At 37.2% G+C, this 16,218-nt stretch overlaps 1 protein-coding gene across 5 annotated transcripts in view; it reads left to right on the forward strand.

Annotated features, from left to right (window-relative positions):
- The window catches only part of DNM3 (dynamin 3), a 707,825-nt gene that overhangs the window by 494,211 nt on the left and 197,396 nt on the right, over window positions 1-16,218 (forward strand). For all 5 annotated transcript variants that reach the window (XM_062192784.1, XM_062192786.1, XM_062192785.1 and 2 more), the window contains one exon: window positions 3,396-3,505. In XM_062192784.1, the coding sequence (XP_062048768.1) occupies window positions 3,396-3,505 (110 nt within the window). The remainder of the gene's footprint in view (window positions 1-3,395; window positions 3,506-16,218) is intronic.

Genomic DNA, 16,218 nt, shown 5'->3' on the forward strand with positions numbered 1-16,218 from the left:
CAGAAACAGGGAAGTCAGAAATGAAAATTGGACAGATGGGAGGAAGGAAAGAGGTGATAAGTACGTGGGGTTCAAAGCTGCCAATAGAAATTTAATGTGAGCTACATAGTCATTTGAAATTTTCAAGCAGCCACCTTCAAAATAATAAAAATAAATAAGTGAAATTATGTTTAACTATGGTTTACTTTTCTTGATATAGTCAAAACATTATTTTAGCATCTAACCAATATAAAAGTATTATTAGATACAGCTTACATTCTTTTTTCACACTAAGTCTTTGATATCTGTTGTATACTTTATGTTTACATAAATCCCAATTAACTAGCTACATTTCAAATACTCAGCAGCTGCCTGAGGCTGGTGGCTACCATATTGGACAGCATGTTACTAGGCATGTTAATTGAACTGTCAAATATTATTTAGTAAGTTTCTTAATTAAACTGGTGCTGAGACTCTCTCTATTTGGAAATTGTAATTCTGTAAATCCTTTCTCTACCCCTTTTGTTTATTTTAGCTATTTCATATTACAGATATTCTTTTAGTTGAACATCATTCTTTCCCCAAAGCACCAGAGTTTTTTTTTTTTAATATTCATGATATAGGGCCAGTGCCGTGGCTCAATAGGCTAATCCTCCGCCTTGCGGCGCTGGCATACCAGGTTCTAGTCCCGGTCAGGGCACCGGATTCTATCCCGGTTGCCCCTCTTCCAGGCCAGCTCTCTGCTATGGCCCGGGAGTGCAGTGGAGGATGGCCCAAGTGCTTGGGCCCTGCCTCTGCGTGGGAGACCAGGAGAAGCACCTGGCTCCTGGCTTTGGATCAGCGCCATGCACTGGCCGCAGGGTACCAGCCGCGGCTGCAATTGGAGGGTGAACCAACGGCAAAAGGAAGACCTTTCTCTCTCTCTCTCACTGTCCACTCTGCCTGTCAAAAAAAAAATTCATGATATAGTATTTCATTGTTTGGAGTTGCTGCTCTCATTTAATTCTTTATTTGACTTGTAACTTTAACTAAACAAATCAGTCCGAATACTCTCTCTTCCTACTTTGTCAGTCTTTGATTATGAAATAACTTAGCAGTGTGTCCTTAAAAACCTTGGGTAAATGATATTTAGTGCTGTGGAAATGAAGACTGCATTTCTTGTGTTCTCCTGTCTGCATTTGTGTGTGTCTTGCCAGTATTTAATATCTGAGTTGAACTTGGTGGATTTCAGTCTTTACTATATGCTAAAGAATGCAGTATAAAAGGGAGTGTACTTCTATAGAAAACAAGCCAAGGACATTGTGTTCCATCTTTACAATGAAATGCAGATTTCCTACTAAAAGGCAAATCCATCATTTCAAAAGGTTGAATAGAATGATGCATTAAAAAAATCCAGCTGCTTAAATTTAGGGCATTGAAAAACATCCAATAAAAAAATGTTCCCTGGGTCTCAAACATTTTCATTTGATTATGTATTGGATAGATTTTCATTCAATCTAGAATCTTGCCTGTTAGAATTATGTCCTAAAATAGTTTGACAAGTATTTTAAACAAGTTGGATTCAACTATAATACTATATTGACTTACATTATATACTTTATTATTTAGAATATCCTTGTGATTGTTTATGTATTATTAAGTTTTCTTCAAGAAACATTAGAATCTTCTTAGAGTACTTTGCTTTTTCATGTTGGGTTTCTTTTATGTTTTTGTTTTCATCTTTGTTTTTCCATTGGAGACATTATCTGCCAGGACAGTCATTTTGGTCTCCAATCAGCTTCCTTCAGTTTTTTCCATCATCTATCTTACTCTGCCCTATCTTGTATGGTCAAGTTGAGGGCCACCTTTTTCACCATTACAATGTGTTTTGCCCAACTTTTCCCTGACTTACTTAGGAGTAAGAAGTGGCAAGGCCATGATTTGCTCTGCAATACACCAAGATGCCCACAAACTGGCTTGGAAGCACAGAATTCTGCTTTATACTGCTGGGCCTAGCCATAAATTCTCAAGGTAGTGTTCTCTATGCTTTGGAGCCAAAACATTTAAGTTGGCCGGCACCATGGCTTAACAGGCTAATTCTCCGCCTAGCGGTGCCGGCATACCAGGTTCTAGTCCCGGTCGGGGTGCCGGATTCTATCCCGGTTGCCCCCCTTGAGGGCCAGCTCTCTGCTATGGCCCAGGAAGGCAGTGGAGGATGGCCCAAGTGCTTGGGCCCTGCACTCGCATGGGAGACCAGGAGAAGCACCTGGCTCCTGCCTTTGGATCAGCACGATGCGCTGGCCGCAGCGGCCATTGGAGGGTGAACCAACGGCAAAAAGGAAGACCTTTCTCTCTGTCCCTCTCTCACTATCCACTCTGCCTGTCAAAAGAAAAAAAAAAACATTTAAGTCAAGCATATCTGTATGGGGCATGTATTTCTTACAGGCGTTAACCAACACTTATTGAAAGTCAAGTCTAAGTCTCCATGCTCTCCTCCTCTGGAATATAGACATGCTATTTCTCAAGACTAGCACCACAGAGGTAGCCTGGGACCAGAGGGCTACTGTTTAACAAGGCTGTGCTAACAGGCTCCTGGTAATAAGTATTTACTAGGCTTCCCAAGCTATTTGACTTTCTCTTGTTACACGGTTCTCAGGCAATTATACATATGATAATATTGCCCCTGTGTCAGTCCCTAAAAGTAAATGTTTCCAATAATTCTTTGGCATCCCATATGTCTTACTAACGCCACTTGGGTTCTGTTTGCAGACCTCGCCTCTCCAATGTCCACATTCTTACTAAGGGATTGTTAATTTTTAGAAAAGAATCTATTCTAGCTAATATCCATTCATTACAAAGAGCAATGATTTTGTGGAATAATTCTGTTTCTGGACTTATATTTTATTCTAGACCCCGAAGAGGGAAGCATTTCTGTGCTTTATCATGGTTTATGGGGGGCATTTCATACTGGGGTCCTTGTGCTTCCACTCCTCTGCCAACACTGGCTATCAAAACTGCTTAGGCTGAAAATAAAACATGAAATGAAATCCATCTGGCATTTCTCATTGAATTAGGACCAGAACATTTTTTGTTAAATATTAACAGATGTCTAAATTCTTAATATCAAACTAACATTTAAAAACATCTAAGGGGACCCACATGAGGAGGGCCATGTGTTTTCTCCATCTCACAGCCCTTCCTGTATCCGACCCCCACCATCACCACCACCCCATTTGTCCTACCCATGTGTTGAGAATGACTGGAGCCACCTATCTCTGTAACTCTTACTCCTTGGTAGCTGGTATCAAAAGTGTTTGATGGTATCAGGATAGTGCAGTCAGGTGTGAGCCAACTCAGGTGATATGTTGCCTCTGGCATGTTTCCAGGTATTTGATTAAAGTCAATTTCTCTGTCTCCATCTCCCTCTCTCCCTCTAGGAAAAAGAAAAGAAGTACATGCTTCCCTTGGACAACCTGAAAGTCCGGGATGTGGAAAAAAGCTTTATGTCTAGCAAACACATCTTTGCACTCTTTAACACAGAGCAAAGGTAAGAAAATGAAGCAGTTTCTGTTTTCAATTGCCGTTCCTTGAATTTCTATGTGACCTAGAGATCATGTTTGCAAATGCTTCCTTTGGTCACACTTTGAAATTTGTCACCCCTTCAGTTGTTTTTTAAGTTATTTTGTATTTTTAACTTTCACAATGGTTATCCTTTCAAAATATTAAAACTTAGAATGAGAAAGATCTTCAAGTATTAGTTTATTTCCTGTTTTTTTCATAAATCATCAAAATTATGTTGTATCCTTTCTTCAAGCTAGATTTTATAACCTGAAAGTCTTCCTTTTCCTGATTTATTGATCACATACTTATACATTACTGAACTGTAATTTTAATAGTACTTGTCTAATATGAATGGATATAACTCAAGATCTTCTTAAGGCCTCTGTGTCATGACTAAATTCACTGAATAAAATTATTCAGTTAATGTGAAGAAAAATATATAGCACCTTACAGTATTTCAAAGCACTATCCACATTCATTATTTTAGATCTTTATAACAATTGCCCAAGAGATTAAAAAGATGGAGTGGCATGGTTTTATAGATTAGTAGAAGTATAGGCTCAGAAGGGTTTAGCTGACTTTTATACCATCACACAACTAATCATGGCAGAGCTGAAACTGGAATCAGAAATGTGTGTAAATCCACTTTTACTTCCACTCATATTTTCTGTGGGGGTTTTTCTTTTTTTTTTCTCCTTTTCTTATGTACAATATCAAAACTTTATTTTTAGACTGATCATCATGGAATGCCGTGGTTGCTCATTGAAACTAAGTATACAAGTTAAATAAGCCAAGGGAGAGAGAACAGAGGATGGGATATACAGATGTAAACTGGCTACAACTGGGCAAGGATAATAAAGGAGATTTTCTTCCAAGTGCAGATGTTATGGGAAAAATCTAATTTGTGTGAGCAAGTTGTTAAGAGAGTAAGTCACAAAGTGTCAGAGTCTGATTTTAACCTATTTTCTCAGGCAGACTTTTATCTTTATTTAGCAGAGAATGAAGTTCTTGATTAGATTCAGTGACTGGCCCAGGGTCAGTCACATAGTAAATGAAAATAGCAAAGGAAGAACACTTCTTCCCACATTCCCAGTCAGTTGCTCAGAATGACTCATAATACAAAGATATTTGGAAAAACCACAAGGCAAGCCTCTTCAAGAATCAAAGGTGAATAAAATGAAATACAACTCCCGTATCAAATATTGAAGTGGAATGTAGTGTAGCTTATGAAAAGGAAAACATTGAAACTGATAAAGAATGAAAAAGTTCCCCAGAGAAAGCAGTAGAGATTGCAACATGTCAAAGCCAAGCCAAATACTGTTTACAGGCTTTTTTCAGAGCATGGAGAACCAGAGATCCCAAGGTAACTGTCTCAGGCATGCTCAGCCTTCTTGTTCAGACATGGAGTGGCACAAATGACTACCGGACAGGAAGTCACCCTTAACACAATTGTCATGAAACAAACACAAGACAGTGATAGTCTTTCTAGATAAAATACAACTGTGTATTTCAAAAGAACAAAATATAATTTTGAACTTCTAAAAAAAATCTAGATAGCCTAGAATCTTGTAGGACTAAAGTGACATTGAGTTCTTCAACTACTTCTCAGAGACTTCTGTGAGCACATATTGGCCCCTATAGTTGCATTTGTCATTGATTTTTTTTTCCTTTGAAATCTTGATTCCTTTCAATTATTTTTGTCCTGGCTATGACCTTCAGTACAATGTTGAATACAAGCAGGCATCCTTGTCTTGTTTCTGATTTCAATAAGAATTTTTAGGGGCTGGCGCCGTGGCACACTAGGTTAATCCTCCGCCTGCTGCGCCGGCATCCCATATGGGCGCCGGGTTCTAGTCCCAGTCGCTCCTCTTCCAGTCCAGCTCTCTGCTGTAGCCAGGAAGGCAGTGGAGGGTGGACCAGGTGCTTGGGCCCTGCACCCGCATGGGAGACCAGGAAGAGGCACCTGGCTCCTGGCTTCGGATCAGCATAGTTCTGGCTGTTGCAGCCATCTGGGGAGTGAACCATTGCATGGAAGACCTTTCTCTCTGTTTCTCTTTCACTGTCTGTATAACTCTACCTGTCAAATAAATAGATAAAAAAATCTTTTAAAAAAAGAATTTTAAAAAATATTTTAGCTAATTACTTTTGGGGAGAGATCGAATAACAGATGAAAAAGAGTCCTTGTGTTCTTAGTTACCAAGCTTTTTATTTTCATTTTAAAACATGGATGGGTGTTGAATTTTATCAATATGTGCACCTAGAAGAGTTTGTAATCTGTTTCTTCTTTATTCTGTTCATGTGCTGAAATATACTGATAGACCTTTTAATTTAAACCATCTTTGTTTTCCTGGGATTAGATCCAGTTCAGGCATGATAGACTATCATTTATGGTGTGTTCCTGGCTTATGTTTCCATTTTATTTAGACTTTTGAGTTTATGCTCTTAGGTGAGATTGACCCATAAATATCCTTTTGTGTACTCTTTCTTGGTTTTGTTTTTTTTTTCATTTATTAAACTTTTATTTAATGAATATAAATTTCCAAAGTACAGCTTATGGATTACAATGGCTTCCCCCCTCCCATAACTTCCCTCCCACCCGCAACCCTCCCCTTTCCCGCTCCCTCTCCCCTTCCATTCACATCAAGATTCATTTTGAATTCTCTTTATATACAGAAGATCAGTTTAGTATATATTAAGTAAAGATTTCAACAGTTTGCCCCCATATAGCAACGCAAAGTGAAAAAATACTGTTGGAGTACTAGTTATAGCATTAAATAACAGTGTACAGCACATTAAAGACAGAGATCCTACATAATATATTTTTTAAAATTAATTAATTTTCTATGCCATTTCCAATTTAACACCAAGTTTTTTTTTTCATTTTCAATTATCTTTATATACAGAAGATTGATTCAGTATATACTAAGTAAAGATTTCATCAGTTTGCACCCACACAGAAACACAAAGTGTAAAAATACTGTTTCAGTACTAGTTAGCATCACTGCACATTAGACAACACATTAAGGACAGATCCCACATGAGGAGTAAGTACACAGTGACTCCTGTTGCTGACTTAAGGGTGGATGTTATGATTCAGTAGGTTAAGCTGCCTCTTAGGATGCCCTCATGCTATATCATAGTGCCTAGTTCAACGTTGGGCTACTCTCCAATTCTCATCCAGCTTTCAGCTAATATGCTTTAGAGACAGTGAATAATGGCCGAAGTACTTGGGTTCCTGCCAGCCACATGGGGGACCTGAATGGAATTCCTGACTGCTGGCTTCCACCTGGCCTAACTCTGGTTGTTGTGGGAATTTGTGGAATGAACCAGAAGATGGAAGATCTCTCTCTCTCTCTCTCTCTGAATCCGCCTTTTAAATAAATAAATCTTTGAAAAAATAATATCAAATTTGTGTTAGCTTCATAAATTGAGGTGTGAATATGTCATTATTATTCTTTGGAATATTCTCTTATAAAATAAGGATTAACTGTTAATTAACTATTTTATGGAAGTCATTACTAAAATCATCTGGATCTGGAAGGTATTTTTGGTAAATAGACTTTTACTTAGTGATTTTAATATATGTAATAATTATAGGTTTGTTCAGTTTTCTGGTTTTTCTACAAATTAGTTTGGATAAATTTTATTTTTAGAAAATTGTCTATTCCATTTGTTTTAAGATATATTAGCATCAAATTTTTTTAATATTTCTATTTTTAAAAATCTACTGTATCTGAAATTAAACCTTTTAATTTCTAATATTAACATTTGTCATTTTTCCCCCATGACCACTGTTTCCAGAGGTTTTTATATTTTCAAAAAAATAAGTTTTTGGCTTTTTTCATTATCTAGTGTGTATAATTTTTCTATTTCAATACATTCTGCTGTTTTTTCATTATTTATTTTATTTATGTTTTTATTATTCTTTTCCCCTTAACTTTTTATTTTTGATGGAGGACATTTTTTAAATTGTATTTAATGTATACAAATTTCATGTATTTACTATATACAGATTCAGGAACATAATGATACTACCTACCCTACCCTCCCTCCTACCTGTGCTCCCACTCTTCTTCCTCGTCCCTCTCCTATTCTCATTCTTAATTTTTACAAAGATCTATTTTCAGTTAACTTTATACTCATCAGATTAACCCTACATTAAGTAAAGAGTTCAACAAATAGTGTGAAGGGAAAAAAAAACAAAAACTATTCTTCAATAGTGGAGACAAAAGATGTAAAAAATCGTTGAATCTCAAAATGTCAATTTCACTCCTATACGTTATGTTTTAGATACTCTACTAGTTACCACAGATCAGATAAAATGTGGTATTTGTCTTTTTAGAATGGGCTTATTTCACTAAGTATAATGGTTTCCAGTTGTATCCATTTTGTTGCAAATGACAGGATCGATTTCTTTCTCTTTCTTTTTCTTTCTCTCTCTCTCTCTCTCTTTCTCTCTTTCTCTCTTTCTCTTTCTTTCTATTTCTCTCTCTCTCTCTCTCTTTTTCTCTTTCCACTGTGTGGTATTCCATAGTGTACATATACTGTAATTTCTTTATGCAGTCATCAGTTGATAGACATCTGGGTTGATTCCATATCATAGCTATTGTTAATTGAGTTGCAATTAATATTAGGGTACAGCTCACTCTTTCATATGCTGATTTAATTTCATTTGGGTAAATTCCCAGGAGTGGAATGGTGGGTAGTATGGTAGGACTATATTCAGATTTCTGAGTTTTCACCATACTGTCTTCCACATTGGCTGCACTGGTTTACATTCCCAACAGGAGACCAGGGTACCATTTTCCCCACATCCTTGCCAGCATTTATTGTTTGTTGATTTGTGTATGAGAGCCATTCTAACTGTAGTGAGGTGAAACCTCATGGTGTTTTTCATTTGCATTTCCCTGCTAGTTAGTGATCCTGAGCATTTTTTCATATATCTGTTGGACATTTGGATTTCCTCTTTGAAAAATGCCTGTTCAAGTCCTTTGCCCATTTCTTAACTGGATTGTTTGTTTTGTAGTTGTTGAGTTTCTGAGCTCTTCATAGATTCAGGATATTAATCCTTTATCAGTTTCAGAGTTTGCAAATATTTTCTCCCTTAACTGCCCTTTAGCATGTCTTAAAATCTGGTATTGTGAAGCTTCCAGCTTTGTTTTTGTTGTATGAAGGTGCTTTAGAAATTCAGGGACTCTTGTGTTTCCATATGAATTTTAACATCGATTTTTCTAGATCTGAGAAGAATGTTGTTGGTATTTTTTTTGGTATCACATTCAATCTGTAAATTATTTTCAGTATTATGGACATTTTAATTATGTTAATTCTTCTAACTGTAAACATGGAAGATTTTTTCATTTTTTTGTGTCTTCCTCTATCTCTTTCTTTAATGTTTTGTAATTTACATCATAATGTTTTGTAATTTACATCATCTTTTTTAAAAAAAATATTTATTTATTTATTTGAAAGTCAGCATTACATAGAGGAGAGGCAGAGAGAGAGATATATATATCTTCCATCCAATGGTTCACTCTCCAGATGGCCGCAATGGCTGGAGCTGTGTGGATGCAGGGGCCCAAGGACTTGGGCCGTCTTCTACTGCTTTCCCAGGCCATAGCAGAGAGCTGGACAGGAAGTGGAGCAGCTGGTTCTTGAACCAGCGCCCATATGGGATGCTAGGACTTCAGGCCAGGGCATTAACCCACTGTGCCACAGCGCCAGCCCCCCATCATAGAGATCTTTGACATTCTTGGTTAAAGTTATTCCAAGGCAGTTAAAATTTTTTGTAGCTATTATGCATAGGGTTGATCTTAGAAGTTCTCTCTCAGTCTTGGTATTAGATTTTTGTGTGTTAATTTTATATCCTGCCACTTTGCCAAACTTTTTATGAGCTCCAATAGTCTCTTAGTGGACTTTTTTGGTTCTCCTATAAATAGAATCATGTCATCTGCAATTAGGGATAGTTTGACTTCCTCCTTTCCAATTTATATCCCTTTATTTCTTTTTCTTGCCTAATGGTTCTGGCTAAAACTTCCAGGATTATATTGGCTTTTTTGAGTGTCTAGTGTGTATGTTTTTCTATTTCAATACATTCTATTGTCTTTTTCATTATTTCCATATGTTTATCTTGATGGCCCTTTCCCCCCTAACTTCTTATTAAAATTTTTTTTTTGATGTACAGAAAGACACAGAGGATGAGAGAGAGATAGAGAGGGAGGAAAGAGAGAAAGAGTGATCCGTTGGCTAGTCCAACCCTTAGATGCCTACAAACAGCAAGAGAGAGCCAAAGTCAGGAGCATGAAACTCAATCCAGGTTTCCTACATAGGTGACAGAAAACCAGTTACTTTAACCAGCACAAAGCTGGAATCAGAATTAAAGCTGGACATCAAACCAGGTCCTTGGATGTAGGAGTCAGCCACCAGGCAAAATACCTGTCCTTTGGGGCCAGCATTGTGGTGCGGCGAGTTAAGCCAATGCCTGTGATGCTAGATATCAGGGTAGATTTGAGCCTCAGCTGCTCTGCTTTAGATCTAACTGCCTGCTAATGTGCCTAGGGAAGCAACAAAAGATGGTTTGAATCCTTGGGCCATTGCACCCAAATGGGAGACCTAAATGGAATTCTTGGCTCTTGTTTGCAGCCTGGCCCACCCTGGCTGTTGAGGTCATTTGGGAAGTAAAACAGTAGATGGAAGATTCTCTCTCTTTCTCTCTCTCTCTCTCTCTCTCTCTCTCTCATGTTAACTCTGCCTTTCCATTTATTTTACAGTTCAAATTTATTACGTTCTGTTTCCTAATCTTAGTTATATTTTTTGTTTATTTATTTGTGCTATATATTTTATACTGGATGAAATTTTATTGTATTATTTCTAACTCAGTTATTTTGTGGTTGAAGAATGTAATCTAGTACTTGGTAAATTTTCATCAATAATCCATGTGTATGAGAAAAGAAAGTACATTTACTATTTGGGAGTACAGATTCTATGGGAGTTAATAAGATAATACTTGTTAATTGTGTTATATAATCTCTATAGTCACTATGTTTTTTTCACCTTGAATAATTCAAACATTCAACAATTGTATATTGGGCAGCTGTTATGTGCCATAGACTGTCCTGTGCTTACAATAAATTTGTAAATACAATAGCCACAGATGATTGAACATTTTAGGTTATATTCTAGAAAGGAGCACTGTCAGGGAGACAGATAAAGAAAATCATAAATAATCTTACTTTGTCAGAGGAATATTAAAATTTTCACCTTATAATTATGAACTTAAATATTCTAGCAAGTCTATCAGTCTATTGTGCTTAAAGAATGTGATTTAGTGCCTTAAATTTTAAATTGCTTTAGATTTTATTTAATGAATTTGCTTTTAAATTCAATTTTAAATTTTATTTGTTCATTTTGAGCTTAATTTATATTATTAGTCATACAAACTTAGAATTGTAGTGTCTGTCTAGTGAATTTTTAAAAGATAATCTTATGACCCTGTATATCTAATGATGTTCTTTGTGTTAAAATTTATCTTTTCTGATGTTGATGTAGTTATACTACCTTTCTGTTGATTAATATTTTCTCAGTATAACCTTTTACTTCCTTCTGTCATCAGCCTTTCTTTATATTTATTGCTTTTCTTATAATAACACACAGATGGGTTTGGTTTTGCTTTTAGTCTAATTTGAGATCTTTTTCTTTTAATTAGTGAGTTTAACCTATTTACATTTTTTATTATTACTGATATTTGAATTTAATTTGAATATGGTATTTTGTTTTTTCTCTTTATGCTTACTTTTCTATATTTGTTCAAGCACCCACGCCTTACCTGCCCCACTGCTCCTATCTTCCTTTTCGTTAGTTAATTTATTCTTTTCCCCGGTTTGGAAGTTACATACTCTATTTTTTTCAATATTCTTTCAAAATTTGGCACTATGATTTGATTTGAAGCTGGAAGTTCATATACCTACTCTCTTTCCAAAATGACCTGTAATCATGCTAACTCCAATAATCCTCTCCTGATTTCCACCTGATTTCCACCTTAAATTTTTACTGCTTCAGTCAATGTTAGCATTGTTTCAAATAGACAATGATTGTTTAGATTTACTGACATGACTGTCAATTTCTTGGTTCCCTTTCTTCTTGCATCCCAGTATTTAAATTTGTTTCATTTTCCTTCATAGCATAACATACCCTTTAGAGATCCTTTCACTCACTGCTAATTGGTTGCAACTCTGAGGTGTTTGTATTCCTGAAAAACGTCTCTTTTCCCTCACTTTTGAGCAGTACTCTAGTTGAATCTTGAATTGTAGATTGTTAGTTATTTTGTCATAGCGTGTTGAGGTTATTGTTACCCTATTTTCTCACTTCAACTCTAATTTTGTGAGGCCAGTCTAAATATTGTTCCTTTATATAAGTAATATATATTTTCTCATTGGCCTATTTTAAGGATCTTTATTGCCTTGGGTCTTTTGTAGTCATTGTGCTTCTTAATCACAGGACTCGGGATTTTCATAAATTCTGAAAAATTATATGCCATTATCTCTGACTTTTGTCTCTTTTATGTTCTTTCTTGTTTTCCTCTAAAACTCCTATTAGAGGTAAACTAGACAATCATTCTGTTTTCCATTTATCTAATCCTTTTATATGTATGTCTATTTATATTTTTTTTAGTACTGTCTTCCATTTCATTGATATCCTCTTGTCTTTGACTACCCTTGGATAAACTTACCTGTCATTTGTATTTGCTCTAAGACAGATTTTTTTTCAGTTCATCCTTTTCCTCAGTATGTGACCTTTGGAAATTCTTGGTTCTCACATAAATCTCAAAATAATATTACCTGTCCTTTTATGGACATGGAAATGCAAACCTATTATGCTACACCCACAGCTGTCCCATCTGCGTAGCAAAACTGCTGTCATGTTGGGACCCTCAGGCTGGAGGGGTGGGGTCAGTGCTCCGCGGAGTGAAGCCCCAGGCAGTTCCCATGCAGTCAGCGGTCGTCATGGCCCCTGGCGGCTAGAAAGGCACGAAACTGCCAGCTTGGCTCAGAGAACTTTCCTTGCTGTTGCTTTTGTTTAATTTTAGCAGTGCTTTTTCATTGTGCTATGTGCAGTCAAGTGGGGTACAGGTGGGACACCAGGATTCAATAAACTTTACCTCCGGGAACATATCCTTGTGGGCACCGCTATTCATCCAGGCTGTGCACAATGCAGCCTGGGCATTGACCTCAAATGGCACTCTGGGAACATTGCTCGATCCCACGGAGCAGCTGGAGCTGCTTAGCTTTGATGAAGGAGATGGCACGGCAGAAGCCCACTTGGAGATGTTATTAGGAAATGTGCACGCCCAAAAAAAATTCCAAAAGAGAGCAAAAATTAGCAAAGATTCCCAAGAGAATTTTGCCAAAAAAATATAAACAATATCTAACTAGTGGGCAGTGGTGGACTCGTCCTCGGTGGGCCCCACAAGCGGGAAAATATTTACCCCCTCTAGTTATTATTCAGGTAGCGAATTAGTGCGTGTGAGAGGAGGTTGAGATAAAATAATCAAGAAATTTATAAAAGAAAAATTGTCTTTAAGTTAAGAAATAAACTCTCTGTGACCTTTCATGAAAGTGCAGATATGTTTCTCACGGCACATGTAGATTGAAAAACCGAAACCACTATTGTCTCACATGTAAGTTAAAATGTCCTGCTGATTAATGATTGTAAGCGTAATTTCTTTGCCTGGAAGCCTGTATTTGCTTTGCCAAGTTCCGTGTAAAAGCGGAATAAAAGCTTATGCTTTGCAGCAAATAAACGCAGCAGCATACTCATACAATTTGGGTGTCTGTCTGTCATTCCCCCCGTCGATTCTTGCTCTCCTGAACACCTTCGCCCTCGTTCTCCCTCGGTCTGAGGCCTCTGATAGAGCCGGTCCGTGGCACTATTAGTTACCAAAGCTGATGCTGTCCAGTGGCAAAAGTGACAAAAGACATTTTTCTTCTTAATTCTTTTAAAAATTATTTCTTTCATTTTAGAGGGAGCTTGGAAACTTAAGATGATATTTTTACTCAATTCTAGATGCCTAGAGGAAAAAGTTTTTAAATTTTTCATCCTACTATTTTGGTTGAAATGAACCACCTTTGATTACCACAAAATAATTTCCAGACTTTGGCCATGGGTGAGGATTGCTATAACCTTGAACCTGGATGGCTGATCAGGGGTTCACTGTGTTTACAGATTTGAATATTCTACATGCCAGTTAGAGAGAAATGGTAATCATTCTTCCATTCTCTCATTTTTTCTCTTAAGACACATTTATTCTATTATCCACTCCAAAGTGCCTATTAGACATTTCTTTGTTATCAGCCTGGCCTGTCAATGTTGGTATTCTAAGTTAAATATAAGATATGACCTTGTTTTGATAACATTTGTGCTGTTATCCCTAGTGAATACCACATAAATGTGGATTTCTCACTGATATTAAAGCAGAAAAATTAATAAATCAAGAGAAGTTTTTCAGAATCTATATTTATATTTATTTATTTGAAAGAGTTACAGAGAGGGAGGGAGAGAAAGAGAAAGATCTCCTATCTGCTGCTTTGCTCCCCCAAACGGCCACAACAGTCAGGGCTGAACCAGGAACTCCTGCTAAGGCCATCATCTGCTACTTTCCCAGCCACATTAGCGTGGAGCTAGATTGAAAGTAGAGTAGCAAGACTTGAACCAGCAATCATATGGGATACTGGTATTGCAGGCAATGGCTAAACCCACTGTGCCACAGTGCCAGCCCCTAAAAGAAGTTTTTGAAAATGAAAAGTAGAAAGTCGAGTTGGGAGATTATTGTACAAGAAACAAATGAATTATAGTGCATATGGTAATATTTAAACAGATTAATTGATAGAGTATTCCATTCTAGTACCTAAATGCTGGAGTACCAGAAAGCACAGAATTTTGCCACAGCATCAGAGTTAGCCTCGTATGACCTCAATGGGTCCTAACATCAATTAATGTAGAGAAAATAGTAAGAACTCTAATAAGGGGAGGATAGTATTAGTCAAAGCAAATAGCAGCAAATTTTGTTTCATCTGTTGTCAATTTCTTTTAGATGAGAAGAAGCTACTGTTAAAGGGAAGGTGAGCCCTAGCAACAAATATAGGGTTTCTTAACTGGACATGGCCATATAACTTGATATAGTTTAATGCTCTGAGTAGAGGAGAAACCATTCATTTATCAAAAGCCCATAGACTTAGCATAATCCTGTTAATCATATTATTTTGCCAGTTAAATTATTCTGATTCTGAGAGTATATTCCTATTTTTTCTTTATTCTGAAACAAGATTTTATAAGAACAGAAGTGTTCTTTTTCCATACCTTTAAATGAAGTTATCCTAGGTTAATTTAGGGATGTTTTTCTAAAGGCTTCCATTGCCTTGTATTTTTCATCCTCGCCTTCCACATCAGTGACTTGGACAGATTTATTTATCGGTTCAGCAGACCCATGTGAGGTATATTGGCGTGAGGCTAAGAGTTCCTGTTTGAAGAGCAGAGTTGGCATCAGTGTAAGTGTAAAACATCATGGTTTGAAGTCCCTGGGACCTTGGATCAGATAATTGTGTAGGTTCTCCTTGCCTGGCAGGTTAAGGAACTACCTACAACAATTGAATGCCTTACCCATGTTACAAAAGCAGTTCATGGCCGGCGCCGTGGCTTAACAGGCTAATCCTCCGCCTTGCGGCGCTGGCACACCGGGTTCTAGTCCCGGTCGGGGCGCCGGATTCTATCCCGGTTGCCCCTCTTCCAGGCCAGCTCTCTGCTATGGCCCGGGAAGGCAGTGGAGGATGGCCCAAGTGCTTGGGCCCTGCACCCGCATGGGAGACCAGGAGAAGCACCTGGCTCCTGGCTTCGGATCAGCGCGATGTGCTGGCCGCAGTGGCCATTGGAGGGTGAACCAACGGCAAAAAGGAAGACCTTTCTCTCTGTCTCTCTCTCTCACTATCCACTCTGCCTGTCAAAAAAAAAAAAAAAAAAAAAAGCAGTTCATGACAGAGCCTGATCTAGAACCCAGGTGTGCTGTCTCATAACCCAGAGCTGTTTCTGACTTCACTGTTTAGATATTAACTATGGAACAAGAATTCCATCTATGACCTTATTTGGAATTCCTCCTGAAAGAACAGCAATAAAGAGATTTAACTGCTTGTATCAATAATTCAGTTTGCCATCTCATCTTGCAAATTTCCATGGAATGTTTTTAATTTCATTTACAAAGCCCTGCATGGAACTGACCAGAGTTTATACTTCCTGAAAACGTACTGTGGACGTTGGAACTCAAGTCACAGCATTATTCCTAAGAGCTCATTCAGTTGCTATTTCAATTTTCCACTACAAAGTTCAAGGTGGTTACTCTGTGGTCCCTTGTCATCAGGTATGTGGGAACTGATAGATTTAACATCCTTTTTTTTTCAGATGTGGTAAAGAAATATTTTATTATTTTTATTTTTTAGAAACCTTTTATTTAATGAATACAAATTTCATAATTACAACTTTAGGAAAATAGAGATACTTCCCACCATACCCACCCTCCCATCACTACTCCCACCCTACCTCCTCTTCCCTTTCTCATTCCCAGACCCATTCTCCATTAAGATTCATTTTCAATTAACCATATTTTTATTTGTTTCTCTTTATTAACTTTCTTTTTTAAATTTATGTTTTAAGGAA

The sequence above is a fragment of the Lepus europaeus genome, chromosome 5, assembly GCF_033115175.1.
Source record: "Lepus europaeus isolate LE1 chromosome 5, mLepTim1.pri, whole genome shotgun sequence".
Taxonomy (NCBI): domain Eukaryota; kingdom Metazoa; phylum Chordata; class Mammalia; order Lagomorpha; family Leporidae; genus Lepus; species Lepus europaeus.